The sequence below is a fragment of the Pelobates fuscus genome, chromosome 13 (genome assembly GCF_036172605.1).
Source record: "Pelobates fuscus isolate aPelFus1 chromosome 13, aPelFus1.pri, whole genome shotgun sequence".
Classification (NCBI taxonomy): Eukaryota; Metazoa; Chordata; class Amphibia; order Anura; family Pelobatidae; genus Pelobates; species Pelobates fuscus.
The window spans coordinates 8,010,067-8,032,659 of record NC_086329.1 but is presented as its reverse complement, the minus strand read 5'-3'; the positions used below and the strand labels follow the sequence as shown (position 1 = coordinate 8,032,659).

The window sequence follows — 22,593 nt, the reverse complement described above, 5'->3', positions numbered from 1 at the left end:
ACTGTTTATTTTGCAGCTGCTCGCATTTTTAGATCCGACAATCTATAGATTCCATTATTTTAAATGAAAAAAAATGTGGCAGAACTCTTTTCGTAGGAATTTCTTGAGAATAAATCTGGACTTCTCGTGGTTTTCTCCTTAGCCCTTTCATAACTTAATGTCTTCAGCGAAACCTTCTCCCGTGTTTAGAACTATGAGGCTTTATATATTGTTTGGAAGCACATCTGTTCTAAACATCCAAAGCACGTCTTTAAATGAAATGACTTTCTGGCTTCAATTCTCTTCCAAGAAAAAGTTTGTTTATTTTCGGTAAATAATGCCCAGTCACACAATGGGCTTTTTATTCTTTAAGTGCTGGAGGACAGAAACCGTTTAACTAGGACTATCATAACTGTGAGGTCTGCAACCGTTTCCAAGACATTAAAATGTTCCCTTCCAGATGGTGAGATTTCAAGAGCTAAGGCTGAAACATTTTTTATTAATAATAATAATAAAAATAAATAAATGGATGGATGGAAAATTTAGTTTGATTTAACCAGTCAGAAGGGAAAATGAAACCGCTTTTTATTTTCATAAATATCTCAGCATAGTTCTGCGGTTTTGTAGTGTGCCAAATCTTTAGTGTAACAGACCAATGGTGGGTTTTAGAATCCTCAGTTTTATGGTGATTGCCACAATATTGGCAAACAAGGCCAGACTTGTTGTTTGTAGTCTGAAACTGAACTGTTCATGGCCAACGTCCTACGCCAAACCACCAGACCCTGACCTGTACCCAAATCTGTTAAACACCTTGTTTGTTCGGTTACAGTCTCCGTATTCTGTTGATGTGGTTATTGTGCCGTCAGCGGCTTCTTGTTTATAAGATCAATGTTGTTGTTACAAAATCATCAGCTGGGAAGCCTGACTGATTTGATGCCCCACTACCTCTCATTTTAAAACATTCAATAACAACACGTAGGCAAGCTGTGCTAGTACGATTAGACTTGGGAGGGAAGAGATAAAATTAAAATAAATAAAACAACAGTAAAAATGAACCTAGATAATCAATTAATTCACTAGAGCAGTGTTTGCCGATCCAGTCCTCAAGACCCACCAGCAGTGCACGATCCAGTCCTCAAGACCCACCAGCAGTGCACGTTTTGTCAGTATTTCCATTGGAATAAAACAGGGAAATACATAAATCTTGAATTGTTTGTGGGCCATGAGGACTGGTTTGGGAACCACTGCACTTGAGAATATGAGAAAGGTCAACCTCATAAATAAACCACTCCACCAAACAATCTGCTCAGTAATAACCCTTAAAAGATGTGTCCTATTACATGCTGACAAATGGATCAAATGAATAAATACACTATATTGTTTGGAACTCTGAATCTTCATACGCAGCCTTACCCAGAACGGAGAGACACTCAGTAGCCGGCACAGAGCAGTAGACTTGTCCACAACAAGAACATGTGGATCGGCTGAATAATTTTTTCTGAAGGTAGAACATTTTTTGAGACATCGGAAATTCTGTGGGATGTCCGTTTGGATCAGCAGAATTTCAGAAACGAGATTCAGATTTAGAAACCAAATCAGATAAATGATAAAGGAGTGGAAATGGGCCAATTAGAGTGCTGCTAAATATATACATAATATATTACTATTTTATATTTTGCAGTACACTTACAGGAGCATTTTTACACCATTTTGTTTACAGATCAAGTGGAAAAAAAAGGAACCATTAGAAAGAAAAACAGGAGGAACAGTTAAAAATTAATAAATAAAACAAAAAACATAAAAAAAAATCTATATATTCTATATATTTTACGGCTTCTTTTTTCCCCTCTACATCTCACTTCTAACTTGATCTGTGAATAAAATCAATATTTAGTGACTTAGTCGTCAATCATCCTTTATTCCCATCAATTATCTCTTTTTTTTATTTTGGTACCACTGGCTGAAATCAGAATTACGAGCTGAAGTGAACACATTCGCTATTGAATGTTTTGGTTAGTCCTTGTTTTAGATATATTTCAGCTCTAGAATTCAGCTAAACACCGATCTGCACAAATTTGGCCGACTTGCAGATCATCCCAAAACCATTCTCCCAGTCTACTAAGCAGCACATTTTAAGCACCATTGCTTTTATTTCCTTAAACTGCTTCATGCCTGTTATAACGGACTGTCACGTATCCCAGATAAAACCGAATTTTGTTACCACTTACATCCAATAAATGTAAATTGGACCCTCACTTTGTGTCACCTGACAATTCAGACTGAAAGCCAGGATCTCCTGTGAATTGATGCAGACACTACGACCCTAGCATTGGAAAGGTCAGTTCTAAAACCAGTTACCAGAGTCTAAAAAATGAAAAGGTTACAATGTGTCTTGTCAGGTTTCCTTGAAGTCAAGTGATCTTGGGACCACTGTCGGTGAAATTGAACAGCTGATCAAAAGACACGAGGCCTTCGAAAAACTTCTTGCTTCCCAGGAGGAAAAGGTAAGAAAGACGGTTTTGCAGTTCTTCCATAACTGTTATAAAATATGACCTTCATTTAAATGAAAGCAATATTTGTAACTTATAATCAGTTTTGTAGTGGGCAGGATATAGAAATCCTGGTATTAATATATTTTTTAAAAAGTCATTTAGTCTTGTATCCAATGCAAAGGACTCTAAAGACAACAGAAGAGATTGCAAGAAAAGTTTAATTCAGTGCATAACTTCCTTCTCTAATTATCTAGTTTTAAAAGTGTGCCCTAACAATCCCTCAAAAATATGAACAAAGGAATATTCATTACTTCATTCACAGAGTGCAACATGTTGTTCAATTGTGTTGGCAAAATGTTTTGTTAAATATTCCCGGGTGTAATCTACACACCTTGTTTTATTCCTCATCCAGGTGACCTCATTGCAAGACCAGGCAGCCAAGCTTCTGGACAGCGACCGGAAAGTAGAGAGTAGGCAGGTGAACGATAAACTCAACTCCGTACTAGAGAGGAGGAAGAGGGTGAAAAGTCTTAGCCAAACCCGTATGAAAGAGCTGGATACGGCACGGTTATTGGCCCTCTTCAATCAAATCCTAACTGAGGTAAAGACACATTAGATTTACTTCCAAGTTACATCCTACTTACCTGTCCTTTACCATTCTGAATCTGTGTCTGGGTCCATGGTGTAATCTTCGAGAAGCATGTTTGAGAAGACCATCCACTCTAAGGTCCGTTAATATGTCTCCTGGTAGTTTTAGTTGTCTTTTGTATAATTCCTACATAATATTCCTCCTGAATAACGGAATGTCCCATCTTTTTGGTTTAGGGATTACTGGACAGACCCTTTTCTGATGAAAACAGTGTGATTTTATTCTGAAGTACAATTAAATTAGTAACGAAGTATTCAAACTCATTTAATGATACTTTATACTTCTCTGAGTTTGAAATGCCAGGAAGATGGTCAAACCTGCATCACTAGGAGGTCGACAATAACCATAACCTCTCTCATCCTCAGGCACACTACTGGATCAATGAGAGAATGCAGATGTTGGATGATAGCCATCAAGGCCCTACAGACTTACAAAGTAAGCTAAAAATGCTGCAGAAGCATCAAGTTTTCGAGGCAGAAATCCTGGCTCACGAAAAGATTATACAGGATGTAACAGAGGTAAGAATAAGTAGAACCTGGCCATTAGGGGGCAGCACAGAGACTATAGAATTTCTAGGTATCTCGCACCTATCTCGTTTTAAACAATATTTTGAAATTAATTAATATCACAGGTGAGATTGACCTACTTCGTCCTAATAAACAGTGTGTCAGAGTTACTGTATATTACAGGTTCGAAATGTCATAGGTTGGTGTGTGTAAGTCTTAAAGAAAAAGCTACAATATTGATTATTAGTTTGTGAAATGTAAATGTTTTGTCTTGAATGAACTAGTGTTGTTTGTTGTGTTTTATACATTTTATTTTAAAATTCCTTATTTAGGGAGTATTTAAAGATTTTGTGTTTCTCACATTTAGAAAGGAAACTCCCTGATATCTCAGCAACATCCGAAGTCAACCGAGATCCGGAGAAAGAGTCAGAACCTGCAGGAGGAGTGGGAGAAGCTGAAGAAATCGGTGGCTGTCCGAGGCAAAATGTTAGAGGACAAAAGAGACTTGTTGGAATTCCTGCAGAAAGTGGATGAGGTAGAGGCGTGGATCAGAGAGAAGGTATCATTTCTGTTATAAGATTCTCTGTTATGTTTCATACAGTACAACAGTTTGTTTGTATTCGACATATCGCACCATAGACGAGCTCCGTAATGTTCCATTCTGTAGAATATGGCTACATTTAAAAGATCACAAATGTCAAACAATTGACCCTGTATTTATGTAATATTTCACTTTTATTTGGTTTGATGTTTGATGCAGAGCTAACATGTACAATAAGGAGCACACATCAGTTTTATCAATCTTACTAAACATGAATTCACACCATTTAAATGTTTAATGTAATACAAATTATTCATACTCTGTAGCAATATTTGAGGATTATAAAGTTAAACCGTTAAACTTTAACCCAAAATTATAATGACAAATACCATTTTTTTGTATCGGTGTGATATTATTCACTGCCTTGTCGTGGATTCAACTGAAGCATAAAATAGGTGAATTAGTCAAAAACAAGAGTTTATGAACCCCTAGGTGAAGTTGAAATAGTGAATGTGACGGCAATAAGAACCATTCAGCCCATCTAGTCTAAGCCACTTATGCAGTGCTACTGGGTTAAGGTAGGGTAAGGGTTAAATAAAACTGGTTCTGAGCAGTCCAAATTTTACATTTTGACTAGGTTAAAAAAACTGTGCAGACTTTAAGCATATCTAGGGATGTTTTACCCTCTTTGCTTGCCTGTGCCCAGTGACTGTCGGAGCATTGTCTGTGGAAGCCACATCACTAACGGCTATAGTCACAGCCAAGGGCCACCCTGGATGTCTGAGCACCAGAGCTGACCAGTTAAATTGCGCAATGTCAGCCGGCTAAAAAAAATATATTTTTTCAATTCACAACATGTTTGTGGTGGCTTCCTTTATTTAGAGATTATTCCTAGGACACTTTGGCTTCACAGGCGTAATATGCATTCCTAGAAACAAGAAGAAAGAAGATTAATTTAGCTATTTCCAGGATTCTGTTTTCGTTCAATTGTTTTACTTCTAGGCATGTTGAGTTACAGGGAGGGGGTGAAGGTTTATTTTGTGAAGATAAGGTACATCTGTCAGTCATTTGTTGTGACATGTTTACTGTTCGTTTACAATCAGTGGTTGAAAAGGCCGTAGTTGGGCGAGGGAGGTTTGAGTAACATTTGTTTCAGTTTAGACTGTACTGGAATCTGCTTGGTTAAGGCAGCAGTTTGATCTATGGTTGACTGGCTAGTTTAATAACTATTGGTTTTATGTCAAACTAGTTTTTTATCATGTTTATATATAAAGCCGTAATAAATATCACCACATGTTATTTAGTGCCCTGAGTGTTTTATTTAAAGTTTCTTTTACAGCATGTGCGGCGTAAGTCATTTTTCATTTGGTTGTTATCATGTGAGTTAATAGAACAGCACTTAATAAATGTACAATATAATCAATATAATCGCTTTAAGTTGTGTGAATATTTTGAATGGAATAAATGTCTGTGATAATATTTGTTTCTTAGGAAGTAATGATCAACGTCGGCGATGTTGGTGAAGATTATGAACACTGTCTGCAGCTGACAAGGAAGCTGAATGAGTTTCGAGGAGCAGGGTCTGGTGTAAGATTTATTTTATCATCAACTATGTGTGTTCTATCTACAACTCCTTTTTACAGTACCAACAAAGCACCTTACATGTTTCCTGGAAATAATTCTGATGGGCCAAACTAAATAATATAATTCCTTATATACATATCTCAAGGAATTCAATTATTTAGTCAACACAAACATATATATTTTGGTCCATTTGCTGTCACAATGTCTTTTCCAGTTTAATCAACAGATAAAACTTCTATTACTTAATCAATATTATTAATTATACTGTATAGTTGGCATTTAGTTAACCAAGGTATAGCAACCTTGTATCCATTCTGACATATAATGTCATAACATTCCGCTCCCCCCCCCAGGACAAAGGTCTTCATGTAGAGATGGCAATTTGTTCCAGCCTGCTCCCAATAGTCTGTAGGGGGAGGAGTAGGGGGCAAACAGGAGGGTAGCTAAAATAAAACACACTGTATATTTTAATATAGGAATTAAATGGTTGTACAGTCAGCAGGTGGTAGGATATGCCATCATAGCGCTGTAACAGTGAGGAGCATCAGAGAGGACATAGATGTTCTGCTAGATTGGACTTTTTGCAACCTTAACCATCATTAGAGGCATGTTTCACCATAGAAGCTAGTCCAACGCGTGTTTTGGGTTCGTTGTAGGATGTGACTGTCGATGATGCTCATATAAAAGCCATTAATGCCTTGGCCACAAAGCTTGAAAGGCAAAATCAAGAAGAAGTGAAGACTATTTACCAACGACGCCAGCAACTGAATGAGAAGTAAGCTCGGATTCCTGTGTCTAAACTGAACATCTAGCACATGTAAGGTCTAGTTATTGAAATTTTTCCTGTTCCTTTTTTTTCTGCTTAGGTGGAACAGTTTCCATGGTGATCTAAATAAATACCGTAAAGCCTTGGAGGGAGCGTTGGAAATTCATGCCTTGATCCGTGAAATCGATGATGTTAATGAGAGAATCAGCGAGAAGGTAGAGAGATATATGTGCAAGTTCCCAAGAGACACAAAGGAAGGCAGGAACTTTGCCAACATGTTGTAGGACTTCTGAAAGTCACTATATTATACCCGTGTCTCAAAACTAGGGCATGAACACACACTAATGCATTTAAACCATTCAATATAATTTTGTCCAAGGAAAGTTTGAGCAGCCCGTAGCTTGCCAGGTCTAATTGAGCATTAATGGCATATCATAGGATTGTACTAATCATGTCTGTGTTGAGACACGTACCTGGTTGAGAAGTGGTGTCAGTCACTCTTCGCAAAAAGTGCCAGGTTATTCATGATTTTGTTTGGTTTGCATTCTTATCTATTTTTTTCACCACATATTATATCTTTCTCTTCAGAGTGTGCTCATGCAAGCTCTGGACTACGGTAAGGATGCAGAGAGTGTGGAAAATCTGATCCGAAGACATGAAGAAACTTTACGAGAGATCAACGTTATTCAGTCCCAGAAAGAGGTATGTATTGAAGACATGATTGGATGAGTTCACTCGGACCTGGTTAAGATGCATGTGGTCACTTCACATGAATGAGAAATGTTGGTTGCTTGGTTTATTGAAGATATCAAAGTAGTCTAACTTGAATATGTGACATCCATTACTGTCTTTAAAGTCCCAGAATATCCTTGGATGTTTAGTTTCTAAAACTCTTTACTTTTATGGGTTTGCCTAAAATGGAGGGTGGTAAAACAGCCCCGATAGTAAACAATTCTTATAGTGTTTGTAGGCTTCAATCTGTATATAAAGCAAAAAGAAAGGATGAGAATTCAGAGAATGGACAACAGCTTAGAGGGACTCAGTAGCTTGCCCTTTCGGTTAGCCCCTGCTCAGGTCTCAAAATAGTTTATGCTCATTTGTGCCACTACAGAGAGAACATATCTGAAGCATATGAGACTGGTCCCACCAGTATGGGCAGTACAGGTCCGAAATACCAGCAAGTTCCCTCTGCACGAGAGATACAGCAACCTCAGACGACCGCTTCGGCCTTCTTTGGGGCCTCGTCAGTTAGGTGTAGCTGATACCCCTCTAGGCACAGTGAGCACGGGGTCCACGTCTGGATTACCCTTTTAACTTGGGGTGAACCAAGTTAATGCATTAAAGCATAAAGAAGGAATAAGAACTCTGAGAATAGACAAAAGCTTAGAGGGACTCAATAGCTTGCCCTTCGGTACATACCTGCTCAGGTCTCAAAATTGTTTTCAATGTGCACATCCCACATTTAGAAATATAACTGCTGTATTTTCATAAGAAAGAGTGAATTATTTATAGAACAAATTTTTTTTCTTATAATTGTCCAATTCTCTGGCCCTTGAGAGTTAATAAGGACAAGAGTAAAGTTGAGAAATTCCATCCCTTGAAAACAGAGCATAAAACATAAATTAAAATGCTCCTGTATCTTTTTACAAATTATTTTTTAACAAAACTTGGATCACGTTTAAAGCTATCAAGTGTTTGTATTCCAGGAAAAATAAGGCCTTTTTGGCTTTTCTTTGGGCCATGACACCTTTACTTGTATTTGCCAAGTTCCAATTTGCTGAGAACTCGACGTTCAGCTTTTCGAGGTAGTGTCAGATTCAGAGACGATGGCTATTTAAACACCACTTATATCATTAAACTAGGAATCCCTTATGTCATCATTACAGGAAATCTCTAGTAATATAGGTTCACTTGTTTTATTTGGTCTGTGTCTCTTATATTTGCAAAAAAATTAAAGATTCCACTGCCGAGCCACAGATTCAGTGGTTCTTTCTGTGCTTTTATTGGGGCCTGTTTCATATTATTCTTAAAAAGAGCTGACAATTGCCAAATGACGTCAGGAACTAACAGGGTTTGCTAACGTATCTCCATGCAGTCCTTAAATCAAGAAGCCAATCGCCTGTCCAGAAGAAATCCATCCTTAAACGAGAATTTGACCTTGAAGGAACGAGAGATGGATGACAACTGGAAAAAACTCCAGATCAATGCCACGGAAAGGTATGGGGTGATGGTCCAAGAGGCCCATTGACTGAAGTTATTAAAAAATAAATCCATTTACTTTCTCTGTTACATGATATATAATAAACATTAGGGTGTTTGGATGATGTCCTACCTCTAGGAAGTCAAAAAATTGGGAAGCACATCCTATATTTAATAGTGGTCATGATGAAATAAGCAATTTAAATAAAACACATGGGCAAACGATATGAAGTATAAAATTGTAAAATGTTTAAAATTAATTTAAGGCTACTTAAAAACACCTGTTTAAATTGCTCCCTATGTAACATATCCACCACCACCCCACCCCCAACTATTTCATAGGTTCTTTCCAGAAATATATATAAAACCTATAAAATGATGACCCAAACAATATCTATTGCAAATGTGTGAAAAGCCAGGCCTTCACGAGGTAGACCGTGTAACTTAATCTATATATGATGCCTTAGCAAAATCACTAACTAATATATAGATTCTGAACAGATAAGACATTTACCTGACATTCTCCTCTAAATTGGCCAATTCAGTGGACATTCAGCAGGAGTATACGTAACAGCTGTGTGTCTGTAAAGTGTAAGATATACACACGGACAATAATGGATACTCCAAGTCCTACCATTTGAACCCTGTTGCTGTAGCCGCCTAGTAGACAGTTATATGGTATCTATGCATTGATTTTTTTCAGGTTTTTGACTGTCCTAGACCAAGTCAAGTTTATCCCCTTAATATCACAGATAAGTAAAGTTCTTGGATAGTGTTTTTGAAAATAAAAAGATTTGTGAGTAACGGACTGCACTCTGTAAAAGCTGCATCCTGTTGCAACAATATACAGTTGGGTCCTTCATCAGGGAAGCATGTATCCATCCATGGAGGGAAGACACTAGATCTCTCTCTACTTTAAACTTGCTTAACCCTTTAAGGACCATACTTCTGGAATAAAAGAGAATCATGACATGTGTCCTTAAGGGGTTAAACTTTATTTTTTAATCTGTGCTCTTTTTTTTTTTTACTTTAACTAATTTTACTAGTTGGTGCTTCATCACAAATTACTATGATTTGCTGCTTACAAAAATCCCTGTTCTTCACCAATATCGATACTCTATTCTCCTCCAAAGAGTTCATGAAATCCGTTAAAAACATTGCACGTGCTTTTCTGAAAATATACACTGAGCCCGGCCAAAGTCCTGTTCCTCTAATGATCTGAATAACGTGTTTTATTACTTAACAGGAAAGAGAAATTGGAGGCCTCGTACCATCTGCAAAGATTCAACTCTGATATCCGTGAGATGACGAACTGGATGCAAAAACTACAAACTCTCATGGAAGGCAGTCATTTGCCCAAAAACCTAGGTGACGTTGAAGCCAGGATTGAAGAACACCAAGAGAGAAAGGTTTGTGCAGGATGACTTCCTAGTTGTAGGAAGAAAAAAAACCTCACCTAAATATTTTTTAAAAATTAGGAGCACGCGAAACTTAGAAAAAAAACCTCAAAAATTTGAAGTAATGACCAATGCCACAATAAGGAAAAAATCCCTTCTTGACTCCATAATCACAATCGAATTTCTCCTTGGATCAATTACCTGTTCCTATGTATTAATTATTAAATATATTCCTGACCAATCTTATTTATTCATTTATAAAACATCCAAACATTTAGAAATTAAATAAATAAATAATCTGTATTCTAATAAAAATATATGTTATTCACATTGGTTACTTATTTTAGGCTGAGATAGAGGCGCGAAGTGAAAGATATAACTTGATCAGGAACTCGGGTCAGAACCTCAGCAGCTCTGGACACTATGCCTCCGGTGAAATCCAGGCGTCTCTGTCCAAGGCAGAGCAGGCTTGGTCGGATCTTATTAAAGCTTGGAGAGAACAGAACGTGAAGCTGTGTCAGGCTCGTGACCTGCAGGTAAGCTTGTTGGTTATAAATTCTAAGAGGAGTACATTCCTTCTTTCTCTACAAAACTCCTGGGCCTGGGAGGGGTCTGCCTGTACCTGAGACCTACTGAGTAGTGCGCTGAGGGACTCTAAAAGGGAGTCCTATTTTAAAATGTTTTTCGTGCTTTGGCAATATTTTTAATGTGTTATTTATACACTGCATTAAAAAATACACAATCAAGTTTTTGGAGACTATTCCTTTAAGAACTCAAATTTTGAGAGTTGTATTCAGTCAATAACCTGCTCTACTACAGCTGGCAAAAAAAAAAATAGATTTTTGTTGGGCTAAAGAAAACCATCTTAAAAGATAGAATGTTTCAAGTCAAGTTAAAGGGAAATGTATTTCTAATGTCAGAGCTTGGTCCTACCTATATAGATGTTGGGCCGGGCCTGCCCTTCTATTCCGAATTCTATTCTATTTTAATAAAAAAAGTTTAACTTGCCTTTAGTTCCACACTGTGCAGGTCTCGTTATGGCTGCGATAATCTGTAACGATGATCTCAGCCAATCCAATGCCTCTCATCGAGAGGCAATGTGTACCGGCAGCCCCACATAGAGAGGCTTTATCCCAGTGTATCTCTATTGGGAGTGTTTGGTGCCTTATCTTCAAGCCACTATAGGATTCAAATAATGAGCCTTATGGACTGATACAATTTATCTGTTATTAATATCTATTTTAATAATATTTTCTAATTTACTCACACTTCTGTTTTGCCTGGTTTATTTTTTTTAACATTCATGATGTAAGGAAGTTGGTATGATAGTTTAGTAATATTATTAAAGCGTTTAACCGTGAAAGTAAAAAAAAAATAAACAAATTAAAAGGCCATTTTTGAACCTTTTTTATGCTTTATTTCAGACATTTCTGCGCATTGTGGAGCATAATGAGAGTTGGCTTAACAGTAAGGAGGCGTTTCTTGGAAATGAAGACTTGGGGGTAGGTGAAAAAACTTGCTGGTTCTATAGAATATATGACAAGGAATGCATTTGTGAAGCAAATTTATATAAAATATAATCTAGATTCACTTAAAAAAAAGTTAATGAGAACTGTCATGATAAATTCACAATACTAACTGTATGATTTTAAGATATTTGAACTCCTTTAACCAGGGCTTGTTGCTAAGCCTGACAACACTTTATTCAGTGGAAGGTAAGGTTGACCTGTACCATAACCACTGCAATGTACAGTTTTAGTTCAGTTAAGGTTCAGAAATGTTTTAGCAATCATACAATTGTCTCGCTTTAACGCTTTTGGATTAGCTTCTAAAATTATTTAACATATTTATAAAAAAAAAAACGATATATTGAAATATTTTACATATGATATATTTTTCATATTTGAATTTTTTTTTTTCAAAGTTTACAAAAAAAAACTATTAACTTATTTGAACAGCTTATCCAATAAAATTGAGGCCAATGTTTGATATCAAATGAATTGCTTAAATCACCATAGATGGTTAGACCTGTTTACACTGAGATTAAAAATACCCTCACAAAACATGCATTGTAATTGTATAATTCCATCCAGGCTCGGCATGCATTTATAAGCCCTCATAAAAGGCCCTCTACTCTCCCCTGGAAAGTTAGGCCTAGCACCCCGACATTTATAATATTAGAGGTTCTCCAGTCGGGGTAGTCCTCTGAGAGTTGGTGCAATAACCATTTACTACACTGTTTGTGCAAACTTTATCCAATTGTTACTCATACAGTTCATCATTGAATTCTAATTACAATTATTTATATAGTGCCAACACATTCTGTAGTGCTGTACCATAGTTGGACTAACAAACAAGTGGTTTGCAACAAGACAAGTTGGATGTACAGGAACAGAATGTGTCCTGTGGCTCTGCTCCAATCAGCTTACATTCTAAGGGATCCCGGGCCACCCCTGGGAGGTAGCCCAGCACTGGCAGAGTTACAGGGTGACAGAACAGACACCACTATGACCAACGGAAAATGGCAGAACACACATATTTGCCTCCTAACTCCAGCACAGTATGGTTGGATAGCCTTTGGCAGCAGCTGGAAAGCAGACATCTTTATCAAGCACTGTCGCAACCAAAGGAAACCCCCACATGACTAGCAGGCTCCAGATCCATATCAGGAATCATCACTGTCACCAGTGAAGTAAGCCCAAATATGGCGGAGGTGGAGGTGCAAGCGGCTCAAGCAGCAGAGCTCACCTAAACTGAAAGTGGCCCACATCCTGAGGACAGCTCATACCGAGTCTATGCACAGTGACAAGCCTGAAAAGCAGCGCAGAGCCCTGTTCCTGTCTGTTTTTATTTTATCTGCCGACGTTCATTTAGCTCTAGACACCCAAAGCACTCCTTCCGGGACATGGATAGTGCTCTGCCAACAGACGGCATAGGGTGACTGGGGATCTCAGTAGTAGGGTTGTAGTGGGGAAACTTAGTTTGTTTAACTAATTTTGGGGCATATTCCCCGTGCCATGCCTGTTATTTGTTGCTCAGATGCCTCACTATGGGACCTCCTGGGGTAATTATCTTGCTAACCTTTGCAATGCCTGTTTTTACTCTCAAAAAAAAAATAGCAGTCCTTCCTGACTTTTCATTTAATGCCAACAAATGTTATTGTTGATTAAACTCATGTGAAATGTCTCTATACTCATGTTTGCTATACAAAAATAAAATAAAGAGAAGCGGCTCTAATTGTTACCATATCTTCCCTGTCCCTGCTACACTAAGGCTTGTGAATTATTCCTCCTATTTATGTGGGATACTCAGAAAATGATTGCAATGCGCATTTTTCATTTCTCCCTCTAGGACGCTCTAGCAAGTGTTGAAAGCTTGCAGCGCAAGCATGAGAAATTTAAGAAAGCCCTAGATGCTCAGATGGACAAAATTGATGAAATGGAATCCTTTGCAAAACAGCTCCATGAAAACCAGCATTATGACTCGGAGACCATCGCTAGTAAATGTCAAGCTGTGCTGGACAGGTAACGGCGCCCAGTCAGTAAGAAGACAGACACAGCATCCACGCCAAGTCTTTCTTCATTGAGACATTTTTAGAGCAAACTTGGAAAAGGGGCAATTTAAAGGAAACAGTCAGGGAAAATCACTGCATTTATTAAACTGCACAGGAGCACATTAGAATTGTTTTGTAAGAATCCCAAAGTAGAACTGCTCATAAATACACCATGTTTCTAATTTCTGAGACTGAAGGGGGTACGGTAAAATAACTAAATTAACTTTGTTAGAGGATTCCTGAGTGACCCTATTCCTTCACATCGCAAGCATGGCGATTAATAGATAATATTACCCCTATCACTCCCACTAGGTATTTATTACACCTTTATAGGACGCAAGGGATGGCTACTGTAAACTCGTTAAGACATGTGCATAAAGTAAAACTCAGAAACTTAAGAGAAAAAAAGGAAATGGAGTTTTCTTAATTTATTCCAAGAGCTTAAATTCATTAACATATTCTTCATGGAGAAAGAACCTCTGGAAGCAGTTACGCTCTGTCCAGTTATAATTTCATTATTCTCCTCACCAGCACACATGGGGTTAAGGAATGGGTGGGTGTCATTCATTGTGCCGCTTCCTGTTCAAGTCTCCCCCCCCACCTTCTGCCCTGACCTACCCTGGTTGACGTCCCCACGCTTTTTTAAAAACATTTGAGAGGGGGGGGGGGGAGATAATTTCTCTCTCTTTCTTACATGGTAGGAACTTAAGGATCTCCGTATCACAGAATTCCTCAAAACACCTTTAATGTGCACCAAACGTGACCCCAAACCCCCCAAATTATTGCGCATACACAAACTGTAATCTTGGGTCAGTTTTAGGGATTTCGTCATTTAACGCAAACATGGTACTGGGTTAATTTCCCAGGAATCACGAGACTTTAATACTTGTCCATGTATTAAAGGGACACTCCAAGTTTGGGGTATGTCTGTGTGCCATGCTTGGAGGAGTGTGAATCCTCCCATAATGTGATACTCTATCCTGATTTTCATCTACCTTTATGAATGTTGGAGCATATTCATTTTTTCCTCTTTGAATTAGCTAATTTCGTTCCTACAAAACCAGTAAGCAGCACATTGCAGGCTCCTGGTAGCTTTTAAATTGTCATCTGCTTTAACTCAATCTATCATTTGTTGATACAGTTTTTTTTTCTTTGACACATCAGGAAAAAAAACCTCCTGAACATGGCTGAATCCCGAGAGAAGAAGCTGGAGGAGTCCAGGCAGCTGCAGAAATTCCTCCGGAGCTCATACGAGGTTTGTGAGAACTTAATTCCTGTTACTTTGTGTCATGATTTATGGTAAATCTATCACCAGGAAGCAATCCCACCTCCCATACCCTATAGACACACCTAAAGGGAATACGAGAATCATAATAGATTAGGTATTAAAATAGTGAGAAAAACAAAAGTGAAGGAAAGACCACCTCGTATCAAAACGGGCCGCTCTCCTTCAAACCACCCCAAGGCAAGTCTATGTAAAAAATAAATACATTTTATGAAGAATAATGAAATAAAACCAAAATACCTAGGAACTCATAAATAAATATTAACCGCTAGCTGCAAGGCTGGAGTAGAGAGAGCATGTATCAATCACTATTAAATGTAGCAATTTAAACTCAAACAAAGTTAATGCTGGAAGTGATAGTTACAATACAAACTAAACCTTGCAGATAGACAGAGAGTACAAGGTTACAAGCACAAAATGGAAATCGAAAGGATAGGGGAGATCATGTAATTGGAGAGGAAAATATAAAGTAGGAATCGGTATAGAGTAAATCCAGACTTAACAGAAGCTGGATAAATCAGCCTAACAATGACTCCATATTACAGGCTCAGACACCCTAGAATATGCCGATCACCCCAAAATAGCTGTAACACACTATCAATGAGAGTTCACTAAAGGTATAATAAAATCAACGATTACATCGATTTTCCTCTTCAATTACATGATCTCCCCTATCCTTTCGATTTCCATTTTGTGCTTGTAGCCTTGTACTCTCCGCCCATCTTTGTGTGGGTAGATGAAGTCCCTGTGTGGACACGTCATCTGCCCACACTAGATAGCACTGAGATTCCCGCACATGCCCAGGGAAACACCTGGACATGTGAACGGGAATTTCATCTATTCATTCATTCATCAGACAGACGAATGAATGAATAGAAAAATCAGACGAACAAACTAACACCGAATGTCAGTGTTCGCTTGTTCATTCAGTTTGTTACAAGGAGGGAGCTACCGGCGTGCAGCTCCCTCCTTGTAATATGTAAAGATAGAAGCGGCAGGGAGCAGTGCTCCCCGCCACTTCCTAAGCCCTCCATGCCCCCCCTCACTCTATTGAGGTCAATATGACCCCCATAATAGCATAAGGGAGATTAAAATCTCCCGAATGCCCCTACTCGCTATACCGCGAGTAGGGGCATGTCCACTAAACAGTGAGCAGCTTTAAAAAATACCCTACTAAATAACAATAAGGAGGGGGGGACCTACTGTCCTCCCCCTGGCTCCCACCCCTAAAAAGTGGGTGGGGGCCCTATATAAGAATGGGGGGGAAAACTACTGTCCTCCCCCCCTTGCCCCCACCCCTAAGCGGTGGGTGGGGGCCCTTAAAAACAATAAAGGGGGGGACACCTACTGTCCTCCCCCGGCCCCCACCCCTGAGTGGTGGGTGGGGGCTCTATATAAGAATGGTGGGGGGGACCTACTGTCCTCCCCCCCAGCACCACCCCTGAGCGGTGGGTGGGGGCCACAGGCTGCTCATTGTTTAATAGACATGCCAGTAGGGGCATAATTTACTAATACTAAGTAATCTTTACTTAGTATTAGAAATGTGGCTGAAAGACCAATTTAGGTCTTTCAGCCTTTTAGTAGATAGCTCCCTGATACCGTGGGAATTAGGGAGTTATCTACTAAGCGGCTGCAAGATGCAGCCACAGCACGAATAGGATCGGAGTTTCATTCATTCGAATGAAATTGCGATCCGAACAAAGTACCGAATTGCATCCTAACATGAATGGAGAAACCTCTCATTTTGTTAGGATGCAATTCGCCAGTTTTGCCGGCGTTCTGTCTAAGTGACAGGACGTTCGGCAATACTGACAGGAAGCATCGTGGGAACAGGGAGGAAAGGTAAGAATTATGGGAAAATTGCTCTGAACAGCGGAAATGAAGCACACTTTGCTCCTCCGCTGGTCAGAGCTGGTCAGAGTTGGTCAAGCAGAGGAATCCTCCATAAGGCAAAGAGTCCCTACTTTGTCTTATGATTTTCAAGAAAACTAAAGAAGACAGGAAGAAATGAAGAACAGATCCTGAGAGAGGGGGAGAAGAGGAAGAGGTTGAGGAAAGGTAAGCTCGGCATGACAGTGCCGCTTTATACTGTAGCCGTCTCAGCTGGAAGAACAGGAGCTGATTTGGAATGCTGGTAAACTGTAGCATTGATCTGCTCACTTGCATATTTCCATTTAATCACAGCGATCCCTAGTGCGAGCCTCACTTCCCTTCAAGGCTCATCGCAACCACAGTATTTCTCGTATGCAAAATCCTCCCCATCCTCTGTGATTCATACGTGGTGGTACTTTGTCTCCTGTGTTAGGTGGGGTCCTGGATGCTGGAGAAGAATAGTATTGCTCTGGATGAGAGCTGGCTGGATCCCAGCAATTTGCAGACCAAGATACAGAAACATCAGGCGTTTGAAGCAGAGATAAAAGCAAACCGGAACCGCCTGGACACTATCAAGGCTGTAAGAAGAACATTACATTACCTTACTGAGAGATATACTTAGTAGCAGTTAGACGTGTGCACAGCAAAACTATTTGGCTCGTTCAAAGGGAAAACTATTTTTGTCCATGCAAATATTTCAGGAAAAACTATTCCAATGTACCAAAATGGCTCAGAAATTGGCCATCAGTGTATGGCAACATATAAACATTTTGTAGTACACTGATAGCATGAGCAATCGTTCGGTTCACAGGTTCCGTGAGAAGGAGTAATCCAAAAAAGGGAAAGAGAGGAGAAGATATAGATATATATATTAAAAATGTATTTTTTCTGTTGCTCACTTCTCACTTGATCTGTGAATAAAATCAGCATTTTAGCCATCAATCATTTTTTATTCCCATTAATCATCTCTCCAATACAGGAGGGAGGGGGGAGTCAGAAGAAAAAACCCACACACATTCGTCCATTGCTTGTTTGTTTAATGATTTCGGACACACTGACAATCACCCAAAATTCAGCCAAATGCCAATTTGTTTGAAAAGAATACAGAAGTTTAATAGAACTTGCCATTCAGATTGTCTTTAAATCATTTTTTTGGATACCTTTGTGTCACTCTCATCACTTCCTATTTTTGTTATTAAATCATGGATGGCATGGTGGGGGACATCTCTCCATCCAATAAAAAGCACAACATATGGTGTAAATGACACTGTGGACAGCAGGGGGTCTCTAATATTGGGGCAATGAGGCAATACTGGGACATATGTTTCAAACTGCCCCAGATTAGTGGGAGTTCAAGCCCCGACAGAAATTGCCATTTGTTTTAACTGTGTTTAATTCAGTTTGTCTCCTGTTTATAATATGCTGAGCTAGGAAGAGAAAATCAGCCTCCCTTTCCGTGGCCCCTCTCCCATTAATGAAAGTTCTGTTTGAAGTTATTTTTGGCCTGGGTTTATTGTTGATTGTAGTTGTTTTAACACCCTGTATCAGTAACATTCTTTAACCCGTTAAGGACTGAGCCAAATGTACACATTGTGAACAAAACAAAACGTAAACAAAACCTGGAATTTGCGCTTTATGTCTGTCCAACCGTAATTCACCTCTTTCATATTAAATGCACCCACACTTATTATATATCATTTTATTCAGGGGAAACAGGGCTTTCATTTAATATCAAATATTTAGCTATGAAACATGATATAATATGAAAAAAATGGGATAAAATAAGAAATGCTATTTATTTAGTTCTACATGACATTTTAACTGTCAATGTCATAATACGGTTTGCTTTTACTGCAATAAAATACACATATTGGTATTCCGCAAAGTCTCACGTGTAAAACAGTACCCCCTATGTACAGGTTTTATGGTGTTTTGGGACGTTACAGGGTCAAATATAGCACGTTACATTTGAAATTGAAATTCGCCAGATTGGTTATGTTGCCTTTGGGACTGTATAGTAGCCCAGGAATAACATTTACACCCATAATGGCATACCATTTGCAATAGTAGACAACCCAAGGTATTGCAAATGGGGTATGTCCAGTCTTTTTTAGTAGCCATTTGGTCACAAACACTGGCCAAAGTTAGCGTTAGTATTTGTTTGTGTGTGAAAAATGCCAAAACCGCCAATTTTGGACAGTGTTTGTGACTAAATGGCTACTAAAAAAGACTGGACATACCCCGTTTGCAATACCTTGGGTTGTCTACTATTGCAAATGGTATGCCATCATAGGGGTAATTTTCATTCTTGGGCTACCATAGGCAACGTAACCAATCTGGCGAATTTTAATGTTAAAAAATGAAACACAAGCCTTATATTTGACGCTGTAACTTTTGAAAACACCATAAAACCTGTACATGAGGGGTACTGTTGTACTCGGGAGACTTCGCTGAACACAAATATTTGTGTTTTAAAACAGTAAAAAGTATCGCAGCAATAATATTGTCCGTGTAAGTGCTGTTTGTGCGTGAAAAATGCAAAAAACTTCACTTTTACTGGCGATATTAACGTTGTAATACATTTTACTGTTTTGAAACACTAATATTTGTGTTCAGCAAAGTCTCCCGTGTAGAACAGTACCCCCCATGTACAGGTTTTATGGTGTCTTGGAAAGTTATAGGGTTAAATATAGTGCTAGCAAATTAAATTCCCTATACTTTCGGCATGGGTTGTCAGGCAGGTCCCGCTAATTGTAATTAATTAAGATACCTAATTATGTAAAAATATTACATAAATATATGTGTAGAATTAATATATGTATATGTATATATATATGTGTATATATATATATATATATATATAAATATATATATATATATAATTTTTACAAAATATTTTTATTTATATATATATATATATTATTTTGTTCTGCGTGTATTTTGATATAAATATATATATATTAATATCACAGTACAGTTAGAACAAAATAACACACATCTATATATTTTTTTATTTTTTTTTTATTTTATTTTTTTATGTATTTACATTTTTTTATATTATATATAAATATATATATATATATATATATATAACAATAATTATATAAATATTTAATCAGTATCAGTCTACGTGTAATTTGATATTAATATATATAATTATATATATATATTAATAGTAAAATACACATAGACAGTGTATGTGTGTGTATGTATATGTGTATACTTATATACCGTATTTATCGGCGTATAACACGCACCTCATTTTTAGAAAGAAATTCCAGGAAATTTCCCCCCCTCCCATAGTATTCCCCCCCCCCTCATCCCATAGTATTCCCCCCTCATCCCATAGTGTTCCCCCCTCATCCCATAGTGTCCCCCCCTTTCCATAGTATTCCCCCCCCTCCCATAGTATTCTCCCCCCTCCCCTCCTATAGTATTCTCCCCCCCCTCCCATAGTATTCTCCCCCCCCCTCCCATAGTATTCTCCCCCCTCCCCTCCCATAGTATTCTCCCCCCTCCCCTCCCATAGTATTCTCCCCCCTCCCCTCCCATAGTGTACTTCCCCCCCCCTCCCCTCCCATAGTGTACTTCCCCCCCTCCCCTCCCCTCCCATAGTGTACTCCCCCCCCTCCCCTCCCCTCCCATAGTGTACTCCCCCCCCCTCCCCTCCCATAGTGTACTTCCGCCCCCTCCCCTCCCATAGTGTACTTCCCCCCCGCCCCCTCCCCTCCCATAGTGTACTTCCCCTCCCATAATTACTTACCTGTCCTGAAGCATGGGCTGGCTTCACAGCGCGCACCGCGGTACAGGAACTTTAATTTCATGTTCCGGTTTCCGGCGGGACTGAAAGGAAGTGTGCACACTATTGTGCACACTTCCTTTCAGTCCCGCCGGAAACCGGAACATGAAATTAAAGTTCCTGTACCGCGGTGCGCGCTTTGAAGCCGGCCCACGCTTCAGGACAGGTAAGTAATTATGGGATATCGGCGTATAACACGCACCCACGATTTTTCCCCTATTTTCAGGGGAAAAAAGTGCGTGTTATACGCCGATAAATACGGTATATATATATATATATATATATATAATAGATATATCCCCTGCACTCACGCTTGAAAAACAGTCCAATGCCGGGCGCACCACCAGAGCTCCAAGATATGTAGAAACAAACAATAGGGAAGGCTGCTCTCCGGACTTTTAAAAACAAAAAAGTTTATTCAAATAACATTAAAAGCGACCTGGTACTATTACACCCGGCGGCGTTTAGAGCCGCTTAAAATAGGGCGTAATAGTACGCCCTCCGGTCTTAAGGGGTTAAGCGTATGTACTAGTTGGTTTGTTTATTTAAAGGGACACTATAGTCACCAGAACAACTCCAGTTTATTGCATTTGTTCTGGTGAGTATAATCATTCCCTTTAGGCTTTTTGCAGTAAACACTGTCTTTTCAGAGAAAATGCATTACAGCCAGGGCCGGATTAACATAGGGGCTGATGGAGCTGCAGCTCCAGGCCCAGGCCCATGGAATAGGCCCATTGAAAAAAAAAAAAAAAAAAAAATTTTTTTACATTTTTTTTTTTTTTTTACACACACACTACTCTTAGGTTTGCCACCTGCCTGGTATTTTACTGGCACAGACGGTATTTGAGACTGCCTGGCCGTGCCGGTATTGCAGTAATACTGGCAATACAAATGCAGGTATTTTTCTCAGAATAAGTAGAGATTACTCTGCAATACCAGCACCGGCCAGTAGAGGTCACTGTGTGTGGAGGGAGGCAGGGATAGGAAGTTACAGCATATCCCCATAGACATATAATACCTAGACGCCGCATTGACCTCGGGGGGCCATGAAATGCGGGCGCCATTTTGGGCCGGTCACCCGGTGTGGTATTATATGTCTATATATTAGGACTTCTGTCCCTAATTTTTTTTAATTTACTTTGCCTTAGTGACAAATCTCACTTTAGTAAATAGTGATGTGATTGTTTGTTCTGCTATTCTCTTTATGCTATCTCCATGCGGACTTCAAAGGGCAAAAGACAGAGCTGACAATAATAAAGAGTTGTAAATATCTACATTTCATTTTGCACAGTTCCAAAATCCATATTAGTTAAAAATAGGTGAAAAGTAAATACATTACAAATCAGACAAAGATCCAGTCCCAGTTTAAAACATGTATATTAAGATGATAGATTGTGGGATTAGTTCACTAAACGTATAATTTTAGCAAACCTAAATCCGAATGCAACGCATAGTTTCAATCAGGAAATTCAAATAATTTCAATGTATTGAGTAAACTTAGTCGATAACGTAAATAACCACAGAGGTCTTAAAGCAGCAAATGTCAGTTAATTTTATTTAATATCCCAGGATTAAACATCATGCTACTGGATCTATACACCCTCCAGGTGGATTTTAAGACAAACCATGTTTACTTTGAGGACCTTGCTCTGCAGATCATAGACATGTCTATGCTGCAGATCACACTGTGACCGATCCAAGTCAATGCGGCGTCTAGTATTTTATGTCTATGCATATCCCTGCTTCTCTGTACTACTCACTGACCCGTGGGGACCAGCAACACAGCACAGAGTCCAGACATCAGCTCGACAGCTCAGATAAGTGAGGGATGGGGGGGAAAGGCAGCAGGGACACATGGGGACACTAGGGGACACATGTGGACACTGAGACACTAGGGGACACATGTGGACACTGAGACACTAGGGGACACATGTGGACACTGAGACACTAGGGAACATATGGGGACACTGA

The 22,593-nt window shown here is 39.0% G+C and overlaps 1 protein-coding gene across 1 annotated transcript in view; it reads left to right on the top strand.

Annotated features, from left to right (window-relative positions):
- The window catches only part of SPTBN5 (spectrin beta, non-erythrocytic 5), a 159,523-nt gene that overhangs the window by 96,137 nt on the left and 40,793 nt on the right, over positions 1 to 22,593 (top strand). Inside the window, exons 35-49 of the mRNA XM_063439421.1 lie at positions 2,379 to 2,483; positions 2,884 to 3,072; positions 3,486 to 3,638; positions 3,994 to 4,185; positions 5,659 to 5,754; positions 6,408 to 6,526; positions 6,618 to 6,732; positions 7,106 to 7,219; positions 8,613 to 8,734; positions 9,963 to 10,125; positions 10,461 to 10,649; positions 11,538 to 11,615; positions 13,465 to 13,637; positions 14,831 to 14,921; positions 17,257 to 17,403. Of these exons, the coding sequence (XP_063295491.1) occupies positions 2,379 to 2,483; positions 2,884 to 3,072; positions 3,486 to 3,638; positions 3,994 to 4,185; positions 5,659 to 5,754; positions 6,408 to 6,526; positions 6,618 to 6,732; positions 7,106 to 7,219; positions 8,613 to 8,734; positions 9,963 to 10,125; positions 10,461 to 10,649; positions 11,538 to 11,615; positions 13,465 to 13,637; positions 14,831 to 14,921; positions 17,257 to 17,403 (2,046 nt within the window). The remainder of the gene's footprint in view (positions 1 to 2,378; positions 2,484 to 2,883; positions 3,073 to 3,485; positions 3,639 to 3,993; positions 4,186 to 5,658; positions 5,755 to 6,407; positions 6,527 to 6,617; positions 6,733 to 7,105; positions 7,220 to 8,612; positions 8,735 to 9,962; positions 10,126 to 10,460; positions 10,650 to 11,537; positions 11,616 to 13,464; positions 13,638 to 14,830; positions 14,922 to 17,256; positions 17,404 to 22,593) is intronic.